At 65.1% G+C, this 19879-nt stretch overlaps 3 protein-coding genes and 1 long non-coding RNA gene across 9 annotated transcripts; 2 read left to right on the forward strand and 2 right to left on the reverse strand.

Moving 5' to 3' along the window:
• Positions 1-1098: 1098 nt before the first annotated feature.
• On the reverse strand, positions 1099-3275 carry LOC118175053. Its single transcript, XR_004754858.1, has 2 exons — positions 3145-3275; positions 1099-2414 (listed from the first exon to the last, which is right to left on the reverse strand). It is a non-coding gene; the product is annotated as an uncharacterized LOC118175053 (long non-coding RNA).
• LOC118175052 (thyroid adenoma-associated protein homolog) lies at positions 2693-14144 on the forward strand. 5 transcript variants are annotated; one of them, XM_035340917.1, is made up of 31 exons: positions 2693-2814; positions 3114-3291; positions 3416-3502; positions 3826-3853; positions 3948-4096; positions 4212-4334; positions 4536-4656; positions 4909-5060; positions 5342-5426; positions 5629-5765; positions 5927-6124; positions 6244-6925; positions 7011-7163; positions 7250-7359; positions 7437-7597; positions 7798-7964; positions 8108-8284; positions 8476-8621; positions 9181-9324; positions 9462-9566; positions 9723-9923; positions 10145-10295; positions 10558-10783; positions 10885-11121; positions 11204-11429; positions 11577-11783; positions 12014-12252; positions 12432-12614; positions 12739-12999; positions 13140-13345; positions 13471-14144. In XM_035340917.1, exons 1-31 carry the CDS (start codon positions 2702-2704, stop codon positions 13740-13742), a joined length of 5625 nt encoding a protein of 1874 aa, XP_035196808.1. In that variant the 5' UTR covers positions 2693-2701; the 3' UTR covers positions 13743-14144. The 5 variants fall into 5 exon arrangements, 4 of the variants coding, with proteins under 4 accessions (XP_035196808.1, XP_035196809.1, XP_035196810.1 ...); XR_004754857.1 differs by lacking the exons at positions 12739-12999; positions 13140-13345; positions 13471-14144 and having other exon boundaries at positions 12097-12252; positions 12432-12571; XM_035340918.1 differs by lacking the exons at positions 2693-2814; positions 3114-3291; positions 3416-3502; positions 3826-3853 and having other exon boundaries at positions 4005-4131; positions 4183-4334.
• Positions 14145-14380: 236 nt separating this feature from the next.
• On the forward strand, positions 14381-16555 carry LOC118174668 (vegetative cell wall protein gp1-like). 2 transcript variants are annotated; one of them, XM_035340140.1, is made up of 2 exons: positions 14381-15498; positions 16132-16555. In XM_035340140.1, the coding sequence occupies exons 1-2, from the start codon at positions 14674-14676 to the stop codon at positions 16432-16434; spliced, it is 1128 nt and encodes a 375-aa protein (XP_035196031.1). In that variant the 5' UTR covers positions 14381-14673; the 3' UTR covers positions 16435-16555. The 2 variants fall into 2 exon arrangements, with proteins under 2 accessions (XP_035196031.1, XP_035196032.1); XM_035340141.1 differs by having other exon boundaries at positions 14390-15493; positions 16132-16468.
• Positions 16556-16772: 217 nt separating this feature from the next.
• On the reverse strand, positions 16773-19288 carry LOC118174671 (somatomedin-B and thrombospondin type-1 domain-containing protein-like). The gene is made up of 6 exons (XM_035340144.1): positions 19090-19288; positions 18165-18347; positions 17980-18070; positions 17448-17621; positions 17209-17329; positions 16773-17130 (listed from the first exon to the last, which is right to left on the reverse strand). Exons 1-5 carry the CDS (start codon positions 19286-19288, stop codon positions 17224-17226), a joined length of 753 nt encoding a protein of 250 aa, XP_035196035.1. The 3' UTR covers positions 16773-17130; positions 17209-17223.
• Positions 19289-19879: the final 591 nt, after the last annotated feature.

The raw sequence follows: 19879 nt of genomic DNA on the forward strand, positions 1-19879 counted from the left end.
CCACGAACAGCATAGGTACCTCCAGTTAAACTAGTGGTGATGACAAAGTGCTTGGGTTCATGACTAAAACTAGTAGCTCGAGCTAAAACAGAGAACCTGTGGTTGAGCTCGGGTTGCTTTGGAAAGTTTAAACCTGAGTTTTCTTGCCCTCAGTGCTGCTTAAGCCAAGAGCTGGCGAGGCTTCGGGAACTCACCGGGGGAGCACTCCTGCTCGGTATTTCTTGGCAGGGGAGGTAAGGCACCAGTCACACTTGTGGTATGATGAGACATATGAGTGAGAGCTGTGAAACTCCTGCACTATAAACATCCCTGTGGCACCTCATGGAAATGGGAGCCTGTCCTCGGGTGGTCCCAACCTCTGGCCCCCCTTCTTTTATTTTTATTTTTATTTTTATTTTATTTTTGTCTTCCACCACCAGAAAGGGATACCAAATTGCTTTTCTACCCTCAAATCTCTTTAAAAATCTCACTTAAAACAGCATTTTTTCTCCCATCCCACTATTTTGCTTCTCTTTCAGCGGCACAGGGGATGACATGGGGAAAGGTCCTGCTCCCCACACCGTGCCACTGCGGGGCAGGCAAGCGTGGCCTGGGCAGGTGGAGGATGCGACCTGGCCTGCTCTCAGCTGTGATAATCATAGAGCCGAAGCAGATTAATTCTCATTCCCCATCCTGCACAAAGGACGTCTTTCCCTGGCCTCCTCGGCCTGGCCCTGCCTTCCCACCACACATGCACTTAGCCTATTAGTATCTCCGCTGATTGCTTTCTTTCATTTCTCCCGTACCTTTCACTTCAGAAAATGGACTGGTAATACTTCTTTTATCAAAGAATTACGGGATTTAGGACCCAGATCTTACAAAGAGACTTTTGATAGCTCCTGGTAATCAAATCCCAATCGGCAGACACTTCTCTGCACCCTGTTACCGGAGAGGAATAAAGGAAAGGGATTACTGATGTTCTGTTTACTGAGCCTCTGAGAGATAGGATCGCTGGGCTATTTCATATTAGAAAAGGCAAGGAAAATAAAACAAGAAAGAAAAAAAATGCAGACAAGGGAGGACAATATAGATATAGATAAAAAGAAAAGAAACAGGCTCTTATCATTTTCTTATTGGTTAAGGAGATTCCAAAGCCATTATAGAGGATTAGCAAAAAGGTTAATCTGCTTTAGCCGTTTGCTTGTCAAAAGTGAATTTACAGGGGTTGAAAATCCTTCCTATGGCAAAACCTGAAAAATCCTCCTCTTCCTCCCTGACCCCTGCCTTCTGCAGGCAGCACAAGGGGAAAAGGAACCACAGCCTCAGAGACCCTGAAACATGGGAGCCCCTTTCCTTGCTTGGGTGCAGGCACCATGGGCACGGGGGATCTGCTTAGGCAGCGCATTCCCTGATTCTTCACCGCAGTGCTGGAGTGGGGAAGGAGTTGGTCTGCGGGTGCAAGCATCCTCCTGTGCCGCCCTGATTTATTGGATGGAAATGCAGGGATGTTTTGCTGGTTTATAATCGCAGCAGTGAGGGCAAACCTGGCCACGTGGCTGGCTTTGGACGTCCAGGTTAATGTCTAAAGCAGAGCAGAGCTGGCAAACATTGCTGAAAACTACGGTCTGTCGGTTTCCAGATGCAGTGCTCTCCTGGGAGCCACATCTTGGCGTCCTCCAAGCTGTGCTCTCCTGGGTGGCTGATGCAGCCATCACTCTCCTTAGTGCTTCTGCAGGAAGCAAAGCAGGAAAAATCACTCCTGCAGGGTCAAAACCAGCAAGGAGCATCCCGGGGAAGCAAGCAGATGAGCTCACCCCATTCCTTGTGACGGAAGGTCCCTTCGCTGTTGACAAGATGGTGGCAGGGGGATGATGTTAGAGCTGGCATACATATCTGCTGGTGATCTGGGAACTGTGGTGAGCAGGCATGAGGCAAAATCTATGGATAATGCTACATGACCTGGTTACACTCCGAGAACCTGCTGCCCCTGACACGTGTGTCCTCCGTGGTGAGGGGCAATGGGAGAGGTGGCTGTGCCAAGCGGAGGTGTTGGGCTTGGTGCGCGGGACACCTCAGTGCCTCCTCTGGCAGCACCTCAGCCTTGCCCAGCTCCCCTCCAGTCCTCCCAGGGCTCGCTCGTCTGCCGACCATGGAAACCGCTCCAGATGTTGTTTTAAGGCTGAAAACTTGTAGGCAGGTGAAGTGAGATCACGCTTACCCTTCTGTCTCACCTCTACTTTGAAAGCAAACACACCGCTTTTTGCATGATGATGGTGTGGCTGTGGCTAAGGGACGAGGAGGCGAGGAGGCGGATTTCAGGGGGAATCGCTCCGGGAAAGCCCGGGACTGGCAGCATGGGTCCGGGAGCAGCTCCAGCACCACTCAGTGCTCACCCGTGGGACAACCCCAGGGCCTGCCGACACCAAGCGCCCGACCTGGGGACAAATAACAAAATAACAAAACAAAACAAAAAGAACAAAGGGAAAGCCAAGCCACAAACAACCCAAAGGAAACAAAGAAGACACGACACCCCACAAAAAACAAACCCAGCAGAGGAGAAGCACAGGACACGCACAACACCGAAGCGCCCGACCCGGGCACCCCCGGACCTCCCACCCCCGAAGCCCCCACCCCGGGCCGGGGAAGCCGCGGGCCCCCAGGCGGGCGCTAGGGGGGGCTGCGGCGCGGCCCAGCGGGGCCTGCTCGGGGCCTGGGCCGCGCCATGGGGGCCGAGCGGGAGGCGCGGGCCTGCGCCGCCTTCTACGGGGCGCTGGGGCACGGCGGGCCGGGGGGGTCCGCGCTCCGCTGCCTGCGCAGCCTCCGGCTCTTCGCCGGGTAAGGGGCTTCGGGGGGACACGGGGGGACACGGGGGGACACGGGGGGCAGGGTTGGGACGTGCGGCCGGGAGATGGGGATGTCCCGAGCTGGGGCACTCCCACCCCACAAGGAGACAGGGCACCCCTGCCTCGACCTCCTATAGCATCAGGGCACCCCCACCCCAACCCCCATCACCTCAGGGCACCCCCACCCCAACCCCCATCAAGCTGGGGTGCCCCCCCCACCCTCCCCCATTGCACCCCCAGCCCAAGCCGGGCCAAGCTGGGGCACCCCAACCCATCCCCGTCCCGTCGCAGGAGCACCGCCAAGAGATGCCGGGACAAGCACCTGGAGGAGGCCCTGCTGCTGGCGCGGGCGCTGAGCGAGGAGCTGCGGGCACTGGGCGAGGCGGAGGCACGGCCGCTGCTGCGCTGCGTCCTGGCTTTCCAGCTGGAGGCGAGCGGCAGCTCCAGCGCCTTCCACAAACTGGAGCAGGTCTGTAACGCAGCGCCGGGCAGAGGAACGCCGGGCTGTGGATCCACAGCAGCCAAAGCTGTCCTAAAAGCACGTCGCAGCTCGTGTGTCCGGGTGGGTGGCTGACTCGGGGGTCTCTCTGCAGATCGTGACCCAGCTGGCGGTGGGCCAGGAGGCCCTGCTGTCCCAGGAGGTGGGCGCGCTGCTGGCCAGCCTGGCGCCGCACGGAGAGGTGAGAGCACCCGGCACGTGGGGCGGCGCTGGTGCTGAGACACCCCAGATATGGGAGCATCACACATGGGGACCGGCTACCGGAGCTTTTGGGGTGTGAGGCAGCTGGGCAGGGCACGCCAGTGTCCAGGGATCAGCTGTGCTCTGCAGCACATCAGCCACGCTGCCTCAGGGTTCAGTGCCAGAACCTGCTGCTGGCCAGTTTCCTGCAGGGGAGGGACTGGGAACTGTGGGGGAGGCTTCTCCCCAAAACACCCACACTGTATACCACGGCTGCTGCCATTGTGCTGGGTGTGAAGGGTGCCTGTCCTTCTGTCCCCGCAGGTGCTGTCTCCTGAGGACCTCCAGGCAGGTCAGTCTCTGCTCCTCGTCCCCAGGAGCTTCTCCCAGCCCCTGCACCACGGTGCCAGGAGAGACAGGGACCGATGCTGTGCCCTCACCCACAGTGTGCATGTTCATCGAGGAGAGCAGCTTGGGCCGGGACCACTGGCGACAGAACCTGGCCCCGCTGCTGCAGCGCCTGGCAGCCACCTTGCGCTGGGTGCTGCAGAGCCAGCTGGCACCAAGCAGCACCTGGGGCTACCTGGCCGTCAAGGTAGGAGCCGTGTCGGGGGGAGGAGCGGTCAGGGAAGCCAGGGGGTTGCATGTTCTTCAGAGACAAGGGATGCTTGAAGCCATCCCTGCAGACCCTCTCCCTTCTGGTCCTCCAGGCCTGCCTCCAGCTCTTCCAGGCGCTGCCGAAGGACGTGGCCCCTCTGGCATGGAGTGCAGCAGCAAAGAGTGAAACCCTGCAGAGCATCCTGGGGCTGCTGCTGGAGGTGGTGGCAGGGAAGGTGCGTGTGAGCCTGGTGGCACTGGGGGACAGTGCTGTACTCCGCTGGTTCTTTCCCTGTACCTGAGGAGACACTGCAGCATCTGGGGATGCTTCGTAGTTGGCCACACGTGTCACAGGCCTGGAGGCAGGGGTTATGCAGGGTGGTTTTTTTCCCATGTGGTGTTTTGAGCCATGCCTTTCCCTCCCCTTCCGAGCCCAGGTCCCGAACAAGGACATGCAGCTGCTGGCAGGCACTGCGCTGAGCATGCTGGTGAACACAGCCCCGCAGCCCCAGAGCGGGGCCAGCGCCGCACTGACCCTCTTCCAGCTAACTGACCAAGGTGCGTGCGCCTCCCTGAGCTGGGAATCACCTCCCTGGGTGGGCAGCAGGGACAGGAGTGCTGGCCAAGAGGGATGGAGGGGACAGTGCCACTCGCCGGCAGTCAGACTGCTGCTGCATCCCCCTCCTGGGGCGCAGGAGCCCTATATGCCATGGTCACTCTGGGACAAGGCAAGCCAGCCCAGGCAGTTTGGTCATGGATAAATAATCGGGTTTAGGGTTTCCCCCAGTTAACACAGCCATTTTCAACCAGGTGTAGGGGAGCTGAGGTTTGGGGAGCTGGTGGTAGAAAACCCCAGAGTCTTGGATGCAGCTGGGCTGGAGAGGCTGGTGCTGAGCAGAGGCCTGCTGACGTGCTGCAAGGCAGACATCCTCAGCTGTCAGCTGGACAGCCTCACCCAACAGGTAGGAGAGCTCGCACCCAGCACCCTGGGGTTCGGAGCCCCTCGCCTGGCTCTGCTTTGGCAGCCACCAGTGAGGGTTTGGGGTAAACCCCCTCCTGATGTCGCAAGCCCACACCACCTCACCCAGCCCGAACCTGGGGCTGATCTCCCAGACCAGCACAGAAAACTCACACTGAGCTGCTGGAACAGCAGAGCAGTGCCGCGGTCTTCTGTCCTGCGATGGGGTTTTCTTACCCCAAAAGCCTGCACCTACCCACTCGCTGGTGGGCTGTGCTCCTGCAGGCGTGCCTGCTGCTGGACGTGCTCTTCCCCGCTGTACGTGCCCTGAACAAGGAGCAGAAGGACTGCCACTACTACTGCTTCCAAGGTAAGGGACGGTGACCCCGCCATGGCAGAAGACTGCTGCTAAGGCTGTTAACACCTGCTTCAGCCCACCGAATATGAACCTCCCTGGCTGCTGTACATCTGTGTGGGCTGGCAGGGAAGCGCTCCCCTTGTGCCCTGCTCCCCAGCCTGCGTGGGCTTTGCCACACGTGGTGGCTGCACCGTGGCTGCTTTTCTTCTTTCAGTCCTGGCGCTGTGGCTGCGGCGCCTGCAGGAGAACCTGCCTGAGCTCTGGCGCCTGCGGGGGGGCCGCATCCTGGCAGAGGACACCGAGCTGCTCCAGCAGCTCACCCAGCTGGTGTGGGACAACGCTGAGACCCCGGTAAGGCTGGGGTGTGCGCCCCCAGCACCACCATGACCAGAAACAGAGCTTTCTTCGCCTAGCTCAGCTTGTCCTGCTGCACATACGCAGCCCTGCTGAAAGCAGAGAGACAGAAGGTGGGAACCACACTGAGCTCTCTTGGTTGCTGTCCTTCCCCCCAGGTGGAGGGGGTGTCCGAGTTCATCCAGAGCTCCTTTCGACTGCTCCTGGAGATCTACGACCTCGAGTGCCAGCACTTCAAGGACCAGGAGAGACCCCTCTATCGACACATGCTGCAGAGGGCGGTCTCGATGCCGTGGCAGATCAAGGCCAGATACGTGCCCCTGTGTGCCATCGTCCCCTACGTGGGCAGCCAGCAGGTAGGGAAGGTGGAGCTCCCTGCTGTACGGAGCCTTTGGGCTGGCAGGGCAGCGTGCGGAGGTGGCAGACGGGACATCCCTCAGGTGCTCTGCTCAGCCATCGCCGGCCTTTCCCCCAGGTGCTGAACACGTACCTGGACCTGCCGCAGCACCTCCTGAACTGCTTGGCCACCAACCACCTGTGCCCCGTGGCCACCGAACTCTACAGGGTGCTGGTACAGCAGCAGCGCTCCGAGGGAGCAGGGGGCACAGAGGAGGCCCTGGCTGAGCGGTGGGCACAGCGCTGGCTGCCCCTGCTGTGCCAGGCGCTCCGCTCGCCCCTGCCCATCCTGCAGAGCAACGCTGCCAACCACCTCCTTGCCTGGACGCTGCGGCAGCTCCCGGCCACCCACGCACTGCTGGCTGCCCAATTTGATGGCCAGGATGCAGCCGCGCTCCGGGCCTGGGTGTCGCTGCTGCGGGCACAGAAAAGCATCGTGGGGACCCTGCCCCTGCAGGGCGAGGCGCTGGCACGGCTCCGCACCTGCCTGCGGGCCCGCGAGGAGGGCGTGCGGCTGGCGGCGCTGGGCCTCCTGTGCTGCAGCCCCAGCAGCGGGCAGGCCCTGTCGGGCACCGAGGAGCAGCTGCTGCGGGAGTTCCTGCCCCTCAACCTCACCGGCGACACCTCTGCCTTCCGGCAGCTGCTGCAGGCAGCCGTGAGGAAGGCGCTGGTGCGGCTGCGGGACAGCGCGCTGGCCCGGCTGCGAGGGAAGGTGACCGTGGAGCCGGGAGAGGAAGCGGGGCAGCCAGACCAGGCTGTAGGTGAGGAGGCTGCTGCTGCAGCACCTCCAAGCGGCCCCCAGGGCTTTGCAGGTGGCTGCCACAGTGCTGCACGCTCTCCCTGCAGGCTTTGTGGAGTGGCTGCTGCAGCTCAGCGTCTCCTCACTAACCCCCGGGGCCAACTACCAGAGGAAGAAGACGGCTCTGCTCCTCCTGGCTGCCATTCTGGAGACCTGCACGGACACCTGGAGCCCCGAGAGGAAGAAGGGCCAGCCCCCACGTGAGTAGGGGCAGCCTGCTTGGAGCGTCCCTGCAGGTATCGGGGTGCTCCAAGCCATCCCATCCCACCACCCGCTGTCCCCGCAGGGACCATGGCTGCGCTGCTGAGCCACGCCAGGCAGAACGGCTGCTGGGACTTCTTCTCTCGGCCCAACTTGTTGGCGCTGCTGAGCTGCCTGCAGGACAGCACCAACGAGGTGAGTGTCAGCAGCCCCCTCTCCTGCCCCGCTCCTGCCAGCCATATCCCCACTCCCTGCCTCTCCTGCCTTGGCAGATCAGAGACCTGGCCTCAGAGCTGCTCGTCCGCTACTTCCCCGCAGCGTTCCCCTCCTCTCTCACCCCAGCGCTGCTCCAGCTGGCCCAGGACGCCCTCAGCAGCCCCCGTGTGCAGGAAGCTGAAGCTGGAGCCGTGCTGATGAAGACGATCCTACAGAAGTATGAGCTGGGGGTGGGTGGTGGCATGGCAGCCCCCTGGCAGTGCCAGGGTCTTCTCAGGGCTGACCACAGCCAGCGGTGGCTTGGGTTTGAGATAGCCTTGCAGTGATGCAGCTGGGGAGGGTTGGGGTCTGCACAGCACGAGTTGGGCAGAAAACTCTTGTACTCACAGCACCGTCAGCATCCGCCTCTTCCTGCAGGTCAGATGGCAGCACCATGAAGATCCTGGCCCTGGAGACCGAAGCAGCCCAGACACCACCAAACCATGGCCTGTGCTTCGCCCAGCACCTCCTGCGGATGCTGCAGGCCCAGCACGCCGCGGCTCGGCAGGACCTGCTGCGGGCAGCAGCCGTGGCACCAATGCACGGTTCGTGCCCGGGCTGCTGGGGAAGAGAGGCCGCAGCTCGGTGCATGCCCTCCATCCAGACGTCCCATGTGGGGGAGATATTTCAGCGGGGGGAGCAGGATGGTGCTGAGCACCGCTGTAACGTGGGTTGGGCATTTGTGCAGGTGTGATCGCAGCCCTGCGGAGGTGCCTGCTGCAGGTGCCAGAGGTGGCTGCCTCCATGCGGGCGGCAGAGTCGGCGCAGAGCTGGCAGGAGTTCCTCACCGGCCTCGTGACTACCGCGAGGGACATCACCTCCCTCCTGCTGGGTGCTCTGCAGAGCCCCGGTGCTGACGAGCAAGGTAAGCAGGTCCCAGGGGAAGCAGCCCTGGGAGCCACCCACACCTTCATCGCAGCAGTCTTGCTCCAGCCCTGAGCTCCAGAGGCTCCCCCCAAAGCTGTGGCCCCAGCAGCCCTCCACACTGCGGGGGATGCCCTTGCTTTGGGCTCACTGCCTCTTCCTCACGCTGCTCGCTGCTTCTCCTCTTCGCAGCAGCCGCCCCATCGTTTGCAGACATGGGGAACGCGATCGGCTCCCTCATCACGCTGGGGAAGGGGCAGCAGGAGGAGGAGGAGGACTCAGTCCTGCTGTCAGAGGAACACAGCCTGATCCTGACCTGCTGCTGGGTGTCGGTGAAGGTAGGAGCACCTCTGCGTGGCAGCACCCACTGCACAGCCTGACCCACCAGCTGGGCTTGTCCCCTCCCTGGGGGCAGGCAGGACAAGCACTGCCCTTACCTGGGGGCTGCTGCAGCCCCCCTGCTCCAAAAGCAGCCTCCTCCCTGCCTGCCCTTATGTAGCCCAGCTGCTTTCCCAGCGCCGATGGACCCCAGCTGTGCCGGAGTTGGGCTGCCCCTGCTCGCAGCCCTGTGGCTGCCTTTGGCTGCTCTGAGAGCTGCCCATCACAGCTCCTTTCCGACAGCCGCCCATCACAGCCTCTCCCCCAGAGCCTACCTGGTGGCTGGCTGCTAAAAGGACATCCCTGCCACGCAGGGCTTGCAGCAGGCTGAGGAAACGCCGTGCGGCAGAGGCTGCGTGCTCAGAGTCAGCTCAGCAGTCGTGGGTTGAGCTGACGGCACCGTGAGCCCTGCGGTGGCAGCAGCGCTTGCCAGGCACCCCTGCCACAGCGAACGTGGGGCAGGACAGCAGTGCTGGGCAGCCCCACTGCCTTTCCTCCAACCTCTCGCCTCTTCCCCAGGAAATTGGGCTGCTGCTGGGAGGCCTGGCCGAGCTGCTGCTGCTGCCGGTGCTGCCCAGCGGAGTGGGGCCCCTCCTGACGCTTGCCAGCTTACAGACGGCCGCGAGGGTGTTCCAGGAGATCCTGCTGAGGTGCCGGCACTGGGTAAGAGCGTGTCCCACCTGGGGGGGGCTCAGCCCCTCTCCTGCCCCTCCAGATCCATCCAGCAGCCCCGTGGAGAGGTTTCAGTGGGTCTGTGAGAGGGTGGGAGCACAGGGAGTCCTGACACTGCTCTGCCCTAGGGAGCAGTGGAGGGCTGCAGCATGGGCTTCACCAAGTTTTGTGCTGCTCTGCTGAACCACCCCGACACGGAGCTGCGGGCGATCCCACAGACCATGCTGGACCAGGTGCTGTGCTTGTTCTTCCCCACGTTCCCTCGTCCCCAGGGCTATGTCTGTGTCCCTGCAGTCCTGGTGTTGGCTGCTGGTCCCCTCCCCGGCGGGGCAGCTGCAGGCTCCAGCTTGCAGGTTTGCAGCGGGGTCTGGATGGGTTTTGTTTCTCAGGGGTTAGAAGCACTGAGCGGACCCCGGAGCAGCTCGATAACGCGCCGTGCTGCCGGCTTCCCCATGCTCTTCCTCTGCATCGTCAGTGGGGAAAACCCAGCCCAGGCCCGGCCGCTCCTGACCCGCTGCATCCAGACCCTGCTGGCCTTGGCCTCCACGGCCCTGCCCCAGGACTGGGACCAGACCCTCGACCTCCCACAGGTAAGTGCAGCAGGCACCGAACCTCGCCATTAGAGCTGGCCTGGGGACAGGGTGATCTGCAGGAGGCTCCCCAAAAGGATCTGTGCTGGGTACCCCAGCACGAGGCTGCATTCGCACAGAGACCTCAGGGTGAGCCAGAGCTCCCTGCTCTCTTCCAAGCACCTCTGTTTTGCGTCCTGGTGCCCAGCGCAGCACAGCTGAGCTCCGTGTGCTCTCCACAGGTGTGTGCCCTGCACGTGCTGCAGACGCTGGTTCGTGGAGCAGGGCTGGGCAGTGCACTGCTGCGGCACGCCACGCCGATGGTGGCCCTGGCGCTGCAGGGCCTGGGGTCGCCTTGCTGGGCCATGAGGAACGCGGCCATCCAGCTCTTCAGTGAGTAGCTGAGCTATGCTCTGCACCTTCTGCCCCTGCTAGCTAAAAGGGCAGCTCCAGCAGTGGGGGTTGGTCCCTGCAGAAATACCCATGGGGGAACGGGGGCCAGATCTGCGCCCCACAGCGCAGTGGGGACATGCTGGTGCCCGGTGCTGCAGCTTGACACTGCCTTTCAGGGATGTTTAATCAGCCCTCAGCGATCCGGTGCCGAGGGCAGGCAGGGGAACGGGGCCTGACTCTGCTTTCTGCCCTGTCCCCGCAGGCGCTCTCACCAGCCGGCTGCTGGGCCAGAAGCGGAGCCGTGCCGAGGGCTGCCCCGCGGAGGGGCTGAGCCTGCCCGCCTTCCTCGGGCAGCACCCGCAGCTGGGTGCCGTGCTGCTGGCCGAGCTGGGGGCGGCCACAACGGGGGGGCCCTGCCTGCGCCCCGCGCTCCACGCTGTCCTCACGCTGCTGGCCCAGCTGCAGCCTGGCCCCGATGGCCCTGACAGGTAGGACGGAGCAGACAGGGGTGGCAGCAAGGATGCTCTGCTCCAGAGCGAGGGCTCACCGTGAGGGTGCATCACCACGCTGTGCACTTTCTGCTTCACAGCCCCTCTGCTCGCTTCCTGGAGCCTCTGCTGGGGCTGGCGGCGAGCCCCATCTACGCTGTGCGAGCCATGGCCGCCAAGGCACTGGTGCCCGTTGTCCCACCGCCCCAGCGCCCGGCGCTCCTCCTGCGGCTGGCCCAGCAGCTCCCCGTGCCCGGAGGGGTCTGCTCGCACAACGCCCTGCACGGGCACCTGCTGCAGATGCGGGCTCTGCTGGCCCCCACCACAGGATCCGATGGGTGAGCGGCCCTGCGCCATCCCTGCGGCCCCAGCACCTTTTTGGCCGGGCCCCGTGCTGAGGCATGCTTGTCCCCCCCGCAGGCTGCCCGCCGAGGCGCTGCGCCCCGTGGCTCTGCAGCTGGAGGCCCGGGGCTGGCTGCTCACCCCCGCCCAGCGCTGCCCGCTCGTCCGCGCTGCCTTCCTGCAGGTCCTCGCCCTCCTGCCCGCCTCCCTCAGCCCTGGCTTCATGCAGAGCATCCGAGAAGCCATCAGCGCCGAGCTGGGCAGCCTCACGCTGGGGAAGGAGCCGCGGTGTGCCGAGCTGCAGGTACTGCTCCCTGCCGGGGATGTCACGGCTGTGCCCTTCTGTGGAGCTGGGGCATGGGACTGGGGACCCGTCCTGCTCGCTCCATGCCCACAGACACGCACCCCGCTCGAGGCTGAGTGCTGGAAGTGGAGCCTGGTTTCCCTGCAGGTGGGCTCAGCTGTCCTTCACCAAACCATGGCCCGCTTCACGTGCAGCGAGGCCGCACGGCTGGCCGACAGCGAGAGGATCGGCGCTGTTTGCTCGCTTCTCCGGCAGCCGAATCCCGACGTCCAGCTTGCCGTCCTCAGCTGGGTGGTCGAAGGGGAGGGAGAAAAGTGCAAGGGGCTGGAGAAGGCTCTCCGGCTGACGCTGCTGGTAAGATGAGGCTCAGAAGTGGGGCACTGATGCGCAGCACCACACAGATGGGTGCTCACTGAGTGGTCCCCAGTGCTCCTGTCCCTCAGTGCCATCTCTGGGAGGAGGCACAGGTCCAGAGCACGTTGCTCAGGCTGACGTGCAGCCTTCCTGATGGATTTGCAGGTGGCTGCATGGTCCCGTGCTCCCAGGGGCACTAACCGTGTACCTTCTTTCCTGTTGTTGACTAGGAGAACTTACAGTCTGTGCTGCGAGACAGAAGGAACAAAGAGTTCCTGAAATTGTACCTTGAGGCTTTGATGCATCTTTGCAGAAACCCCTCATCTTGGTCCCAGGAAGCTTCCCCTAAGCTCCAGGGCTCCTCCTCAGCATGCGTGGAAATGCTGCTCCTCATGATGGAGACGGAGCATCCTGGCCCAGACCTCCTCTTCCAGGCTCTGTGTGCCGCCAGCCTGCTGCTCGCCCTCGGGTAGGTCTGTGCTGCATCCGGAGCATCGAGGAGATTTTTCTTAGCCCTCGGTGGAAACAGAGCCATGGCTCATGACTGCTGTGTGCCTGGCTCCTACGATCTTGGGGCAGTCAGCAGGCTTTGGTGCCCCCGATGGGGCTGGGAGGTGTGCTTGACCTCGCTCTCCTGCCCCCGGACAGGTTTGGGGATGAGGACAGCCCGCTGGTGTGGCGGTGGGTCGCGGCGCTGGAGGCGTGCAGCCGGTCGGTGTCAGCCGAGGTGCTGCGGCTGGCGGCCGCGCGCTCCCTGCAGACGGCGGGCATGGAAGTGCTGCGGCGGTCCCTGGGGGCTGCCCACCCCTGGCTCGTCCCTGTGGCGCTGCGGTAGGTCCTGAGCTGCGCCGGGTGGCCAGGCTCATGGGGGCACCACTGCTTGTGGGCGCTGTGCCTTCCCCGCAGTGTGGGCTGGTTGTGCAGGGCCATTTATTTCCCTCCCTTCCCTTCCCAGGGTGATAAGTGTGGGCATTCACCTCCTGCAAGATGAGGAGCAAGAAGTCCAGCACGAGGCCTCGGGTTTCGCCAGCCTCGTGCAGCACAGCACAGGGGAGCCGGGCGGAGACGGCTGCGTGCAGGGCAACGTGGGGCTGCTGGGCCTCCTGCAGCTCCTCCCGCGGGAGTTCGGGCATCACCCAGAGACCTTCGGCTCTCTGCTGCAGCACCTGCCTGTCCTCAACCTCAGGGGCATCGTGGAGGAGCTGGAGAACAACAAGTGAGTGCACAGATGAAGGGCCAAAAGGGTGGCGGGCAGAGACACACCCTGAGGGTCAGGGAGAGGCAGCGTGGGTGCCTGGGCATCGGGAGCACTAGGTGGCCCCCAAGGCTTCCCTTGTGCCTCGGCTTCCCTCCCAGAGCCCCCAGCCTGTACAAGGAGGACGAACCCAACGTTTTTGCGGAGCCGGCCGTCCTGGCGCAGCAGCTGCTCCCCTTCCTGCTGCAGCTCCTGGAGAAGGTGCCTGATGCCAGCCCACTCCACGCCTCAGCTCTGCGCTGGCTGGAGGCTGCGGGCCCTGGAGTCCTGCAGGACCTGCGGTACTGCAAGCACCTCTGGAGCCAAGGTACAGCGGGCTGGGGAGCGTTGGGATGCCCTTGGGATAGGAAACCTGGTGTCCTCACCCCCAGAGCTGCCCTGCCTGGTGGAGTCCAGCCGTGCTCACCATGCCTTTACCCTCTCTCTCTGCAGAGGCCGTCTCACGCTGGTGGATGAAGGCTCTGGGCTGTGCCAAGCTGCGGGCGGCCCTGGACGTGCTGCTGGTGAGGGCCAGGCTGGCGGCCCACGCGCTGCGAGTGCTGGGCGAGAGCCACGGGGCCGGGCTGGGGCTGGGCTGCAGTGCCCAGGAGCTGGAGCAGGAGCTGGCGCTGGTGCAGGGGCTGCTGGCACAGCACGGGCTGGCCCCCGCACCCAGCCAGGGCGATGCGCCGAGGGAGCCGGGATCGCCGCCTGGGAACGACTGATGGCTCCGGGCATGGAGCAGCGTCACACTAAGCCTCTGGCTCTCGCTGCTGAGTCCCCACGTTTTTTGGGTGCTCTCCACAGCCAGGCAGCAGGTTCAGTGGTGGAACTCAGGGAGCCCCACTCGCCGTGCGGGACGTGCTCGCTTTGGATGCAGCAGCACGTGCTGGTGGCAGGAGCAGGGCAGGTGTTGGCTCTTCGGTTCACACGGGCCGGTAGCTCTGCATCCCGGTGGCACAGCATCACCGCACCGTGCCTGCTCCCTGCAGCATTCCCTGCCCTCGGGCCGGGCCGGGAGGACAGGACACACACAACCTGGTCCCATCCTGGACATCCACCGCCTATTTTCAGCCAGGCTTTTAGCTCTTTTTTTTGGTGATTTTTATCCCAAATAAAGAAGCCCAAAACCACCCCGGTGTCAGAGTCTTTCCGTGGCCCCACGGGGGGGAGCCGGGCGGGGCTGGAGACCGCCGGAGGGCGGCAGCCACCGGGGGAACAGCGGCGGGGTGCGGCCCGAGGACGGAGCGGAGGGGCCGGGGCCGGGGCCAGTGCCGGTGCCCAGCCCCGCGATCCCCGGGGGCAGCGCGCAGCGGGGGCGGCCCCGGGCCCTGCGGGGCTCTGCGGGGCTCCCGCTGCCGCCGCTCCGCCCCGGTACCGGCCCCGCCCCGGCGCGGAACAGGATGCGGCCACATCCGCTTCCCGCGGCGCTCGGCGCGGCCCCGGAGGAAGGTGAGCGGCGGGGGCGGCCGGGGGCGGCCCCGGGCACGGCCACGGCCACGGCTCGGGCGGCTCCGGCCGGGTGACTGGGCGGCCCCGCTGGGTGCCCCCCGGCGGCTACCCGCAGCGGGGGGGCCGGGGTCGGGGTCAGCGCGGCCCCCCCGAGCCCCCCGGAGCCCCCCGAGCCGCCCCCTTCTCGCCCGGCGCGGGGGCAGCATGAGCGCGGCCAAGCCCAAGCGCATCAAGTTCTCCGAGGAGGAGAAATTCCTCATCCTGGAGGAGTTCAGCCTGCGCAAGGACATCCTGATCCCCAAGAGCGGCCGCTACAAGAACACGCTGGACCGGCAGCGGGCCTGGGAGGAGATCGCGGCCGCCGTCAACTCGCTGAGCCCCCTGGTGCAGCGCACGCCTGACGAGATCCGCAAGAAGTGGCACAACATGGTCATCGACGCCCGCAAGGAGCTGGCCATGGAGAAGCACCCGCTGCTCCGCCAGCGGCCCCAGGAGAAGCTCTTCCACAACATCTTCGCCCTCTTCAACAAGCCCAGCCCGCAGCTGCCGGACCCGCTGCTCTCGGGATCGTCCTTCAGGGTGACGGCAGCTGGGGTCCCGGCGGGGCCGCCCGCACCCCTCCGTGCGGCTGGGGGGATGCTGGAGGTCGCCCCGGACTTGCTGCTGCACGGCCAGAGCGGTGCCGCTGCCCCGGCCCGCAGGATGCTCGGCACCACAGGCACCCCCGGCCCTGCTCCCGATGGCTTCCTCGGCGCCCCTGGCGCAGAGCCCGACTCCAAGGAGAGCCTGCTGCCGGCAGGCCCACAGCCCAGCATGGAGAAGAGACTGCTGCCCCCCGGCATGGCAGCCCCTCGTCCTGCCTCGCCGCAGGGCACGGCCCCGGTGCTGCCACCCGGCTCCCCCGAGCCCCCCCTCATCAAGTGCCCGCTGAGCCCGGCGCTGGCATGGCCGTGCCTCGGCGTGACGGCGAGCCCAGCGGCGCAGAGCGGGGACAGCCCCGGCCCCCCGGCCTCCCAGGAGAACGGTGAGGTGCCCACCTTTCTGCATAACCTTCTGCCTCTTCCCCCGTGCACACCCGCACCGCAGGGCAGACCCTGCATGGTGTCAGCCAGCCCTGCGCTGAGGCTCCCAGCCCCGTTTCCGAAGTCTCCGCGATGCTCGGCCCCGACCCGCCGGGGTGAGCTCCCCAAGCCCACCCTGTTCTGCAGCCAGGCTGGCTGCCAGCTCCAGTCCAGGCAGGGGCTGAGCTGGTGAGCGATGCTCCAGCTGCTTGTTGGGGTCTCCTGCCTTGCCATGGCCCATCTGTCCAAAACCTGCGCCTTTTGCCAAGAGAAGGGCCCGGTCTCTCCCCCTGCCAGTGCCACCTCTGTGCCAGCACAGGGGTCTCATCCTGCCCTGCTCCCACCGGACCCGGCCGGCACTGCAGCATGCGGAGGTAGCGCAGGGACAGGCTGAATCCTGCAGGTTTGAGCTTTTGGGAGGCTCACATGGCTCCCCCGGCCTGTCCCCAGCCCACGGCTGTGTGTCCAGCCCATTGCAGACAGCCCGGCTCACCTCAGCGATGGAAACGGCACTGCAGGGGGAATAGAAAGCACGGGAGGCAGCGATTGCCCTGGCTCTGCCTCCCTCTCCTGCTCTAACTCCTTCCTTTGCTCTGTGCAGGCAGCCCCACGGCACCGGCCGAGCCCCTGCTGGGGCCGCGGGGCTGCGGCCACACAGCCCGGGAGGCGTCGGAGAAGCAGAGCCGGCTGCACACGGAGATCCTGGAGCTGCAGAAGGAGACCCTGCAGCTGCAGAAGGAGAAGATCCTGCTGGAGAAGGAGAAGCTCCTCCTGGAAATCATCAAACTCCGCAGGGAGCTGGGCACGTGAGGGTGCTGCGGGCACCGGGGCGGTGCGGGGCAGCTGTCCCCGTGGTGGGAACGGGGACGGGGACAAGCTGCTCGTCCGGCGATGGGCACTGTGATACCTTTGGCCCCTGCCTGCTACGGGCTGGGGCTGGTTCCTCCGGGAGCCCTGTCCCATGGCCACGATCCACCAGCCCGTTCTCCCGGGGGATACGGGACATTTGGGAGCACCCTGGGCGTTGGCGCGGGGCCCACCGGTCCCTGCAGGCACGCGTGGCTGAATAAAGGTGAGCTCTGCGGTACCAGTGCCCCGTGTGTAGGGCAGGGATGGGGTGGGGGTCCCGCAGGCGGGGGGACGGGAAGGGGAACGGCTGCGGGCCGGCACATGGCAGGCGGTGAGCGTGGGCAGCCCCCCGGGGACAGCGTCCTGCGCAAACAGCACCGCCGGAGCCTCGCCTTGCTTTCCATGCCTAGCTTTAATTTCGCTCCACAAACCACACACAGCAGCCGAGATGCCCTTGACGTTTCGCTGCAGTCACGTTAACGATGCCCCAAAACCACGGTGGTCCAGGTGGAAGCACGCTGCTTTCCTCCCTGCGTGCTCCCAAACGCCTGCTCGGGGGCTCGTCTCTGCTGCCGGTGTCTCAGCGGAGCAGGGCAGCGCTGCCTTGTCCCCCCACCTCCTGCTGGATTCAGCCGCCCTTCCCGTGTTAGTCACTTGGCTGAGGACTGAGCAGTTCCCTCGTTTTTTAGTAGTGGAAACCACAAAGGAGCTGCCTCCCATCGCCGCAGGCAGGCAGCGAGCTTGCGGAGGGCTGAAATTAAAGGACGGGGACGTTTCTATTTCATTTCCCCGCTTTTTCAAATCAGAAGGGAGGGGAGTTTCAGCTCACCTTCCCGGGGGGGGGCTACACAAAGACGAGCGCTGGCGAGGGGCAGGTGCAGCCGTCCTGCAGCGCCTCCCGCACCCAGGAGCCCTGACACCCCGCCACGGAGGCGGCCGCCCAGAACGTCCTGGAAGGGAAATCGGGCACACGTTGCCGTGCTGTGAAAATCACAGCGAGGTGCTGCGGGAGCTGCTCTCCGGTTTTTCGGGAGGGGACGCCCCTCGGGGAGGCATAGTGCCGCCTACCTGGCTCCTTGCAGCCCGTGCCCATCGCAGCGGGGGTGCCCGTGGAGCGCGTCCCCCCAGCACTGGACGCACACGCGCCTGTCCCGCTGCAGCCGGCGGCTCCAGGGCTGCCCCCGGCAGGCGGCCGCCACCTGCGTCAGGCGGAAAAAGCCGCAGGAGCTGGGGAGGGGGGAGCTGGCGGGGAGGGGGGAGACGGGAGAAATCAGGTTGGTTGGAGGGCACGGGGGATGCCGCGGGGTTTTCTCGGTGGGGAGGGAGGGGGTGTGTAGGGGTCGTGGTTGTGCAGGGGGTGGGAAGGGCAGTGGGGCTCGGGGGGCGGTGCAAAGGGGCTATAGGTTTTGGGGGGCTGCGAAGGGGCCATGGGGTTTTGGGGGCTGCAAAGGGGCCAAGCTTTGGGTGCAGGGAGCGTGCACAGAGGTCACAGCTCCAAGCAGGATGCATGGGGTCCGTAGCTCTGGAGAGGTTGTGCAAAGGGGCCATGGTTTGGGGAGGGGGGTGCCAAGGGGGCACCAGGACACTGCCCTGCCCCTACCTGGGTGGCTCCTCCGGCCTCTGCAGCCCAGCTCTTCTCCAGGGATCCCTGAAGTCCCGGCTGAAGGAATCCGGGAGCACCTTGGCCACCCCTGGCACAGAAGCAGGGGGGGGGTCACAGCTGCCCCGGTGTGGACAGTGGGGACAATCAAAATGGTGCGTGGGTCTGGGGGGGGTACACGTTACCTTTGGTGGCCCCGCAGGCTGGGTCATCCCCCAGGCACCCGCGGCGCTGCTTGAGGTCGGGACAGGGCTCCCCGCCGTGCCGGGGCGGGACGGTGACCTGGCGGCTGCGGTCCTGGCTGCCGACCCCGCACGGGGAGCTGCAGCTGCTCCAGGGCCCCCAGGGTCCCACCACGCAGCCCACCGCTGCGAGGCAGGGTGGAGGAGAAGAGGGGAGGCAAAAGAGAGAAAACCGAGCTTAAATAGTATAAAGGACAAAGGGGAGAAGCTGCGCACAGGCGAGAGAGGGGACCCCCCTTGGCTCATCCCCCAACCCTGCAGCATCGTGTGCCGCTTCCGGAGGCTTTTATTCTCGTGCCACTGCATCGAGCTGAGCTGGGACCCCGCTAATCTCTGCGGAGATTAGGGAGGGCTGACGGGTGCGATTGTCCCAGGGCCGTGTCCCTCGGCTCTGTGCATCCCAGCACAGCCCCAGCCCCGGGTCCTGCGTCCCCATGCAGCGGTGGCGGGCGTGCTGCTCCCACCGGTGCTGCTGTCCCCGAGGGTCGCTGTGAGCGTTGCGAGGGCAGCGCTGCCATCGCCCCGTTATTTTCGGCTGCAGACCAGACTGCAGGCTCTGTCACTGCACGGGGAGCAGTCAGAATGCCACAGTGTGGAAAAAGTGGAAAACAGGACGTTGTTCCAACAGCAAAAACCTGCCAGCACGCACAGCCACCCAGGCTGGGGGCTCCTTGCCGCTGTCCCCACCACGGGCTACCTGCTGGTAACCACTCTGCTTTCGGCCATCGTTACCAGCTGCGCTAACGAGAGGCATCGCCTGGCCCCTGGCAGCCCGGGGCCAGCCCGAGCTGCACCTGAGAATCCTGAAGGATCAGCCCCACGAGCCTGCTGCCGAGGGGCCGACCCTGATCCCCATCCCAGCACTCACCGGCGCGGCGGCACGAGGCCTGGTAGTCCTGGCAGCAGTCGCCCGTCCTCTCGCAGTAGGAGTCGCAGTAGCAGCGAGCCCGGTGGGCGCCCGGGGCCCAGCAAGCGTTGTTCCTGCCTGGGCAGCAGCGGTGCCGGCAGCTGCCCAGCACGTAGCCGGCGGCCAGCAGCCACCCCCCGCACAGCAGCAGCCCTCGCATGCCGCCCCGCAGCGTCCCTGTCCCTAGCGTGGGGCTGGCTGTCCCCCCCGGGGGGGAGCTGGGCTGCGCCGCCCCTCAGCTGGACGCGGGGATCAAGCACGTTTCGTTCTGCTCCAGCGCCCCGGCTCTGCACTGCACGGGCGGGTGCGAGGATGCCACGGCACAAGCCCCAGCCCCACCGGGGGTCGTGCAAAGCAAAGGGGAGGAAGGGCTTGCTACAGCTCCGCTCCCCTCCCGCAGCCCCCAGCCCCCAGCCACGCCGAGGTGGTGGCGCAGCCCGGGGACCATCACGCTGCCACCCCTGGGACCTCGGACACCTGCACATGCTGGGCAAGTGGTACTGGTATCCCCAGGCATCGCCCCCTCACTTGGAAAAAGCCCCCGGCAGGGTTCAGGGCTTCCCTTGGCTGGGGAGGCAGAGCAGCGATGCCCTGGGGATTTGTCTCACAGCCCAGCACACGTCCCGGTGCACCGGGTACCCCCAGGGAGGCTGGGACCCGACCAACACCGCAGACAAACCCCGTCCGTGTGGCGAGGGGCAGCCAGGCCCCGCAGGGAGCAGCCCAGGGAGGTCAGCAGCAGCCCCCAAGT

Source organism: Oxyura jamaicensis, chromosome 15, assembly GCF_011077185.1.
Source record: "Oxyura jamaicensis isolate SHBP4307 breed ruddy duck chromosome 15, BPBGC_Ojam_1.0, whole genome shotgun sequence".
NCBI classification, from domain to species: Eukaryota; Metazoa; Chordata; class Aves; order Anseriformes; family Anatidae; genus Oxyura; species Oxyura jamaicensis.

Bases quoted from the DNA above. Each gene is read 5' to 3' on its own strand.
- LOC118175052 (XM_035340917.1), top strand. From the start codon at position 2,702: ATGGGGGCCGAGCGGGAGGCGCGGGCCTGCGCCGCCTTCTACGGGGCG. The intron at 7,598-7,797 runs GTATGAGCTGGG...CTCTTCCTGCAG, and splicing joins ATGAAGACGATCCTACAGAA to GTCAGATGGCAGCACCATGA. The intron at 11,430-11,576 runs GTACTGCTCCCT...GTTTCCCTGCAG, and splicing joins CGCGGTGTGCCGAGCTGCAG to GTGGGCTCAGCTGTCCTTCA.
- LOC118174668 (XM_035340140.1), top strand. From the start codon at position 14,674: ATGAGCGCGGCCAAGCCCAAGCGCATCAAGTTCTCCGAGGAGGAGAAA. The intron at 15,499-16,131 runs GTGCCCACCTTT...TGCTCTGTGCAG, and splicing joins CCTCCCAGGAGAACGGTGAG to GCAGCCCCACGGCACCGGCC.
- LOC118174671 (XM_035340144.1), bottom strand. From the start codon at position 19,288: ATGCGAGGGCTGCTGCTGTGCGGGGGGTGGCTGCTGGCCGCCGGCTAC. The intron at 18,071-18,164 runs GTAACGTGTACC...CTTCTGTGCCAG, and splicing joins AGCCTGCGGGGCCACCAAAG to GGGTGGCCAAGGTGCTCCCG. The intron at 17,622-17,979 runs GTAGGGGCAGGG...CCTCCCCGCCAG, and splicing joins AGGCCGGAGGAGCCACCCAG to CTCCCCCCTCCCCAGCTCCT.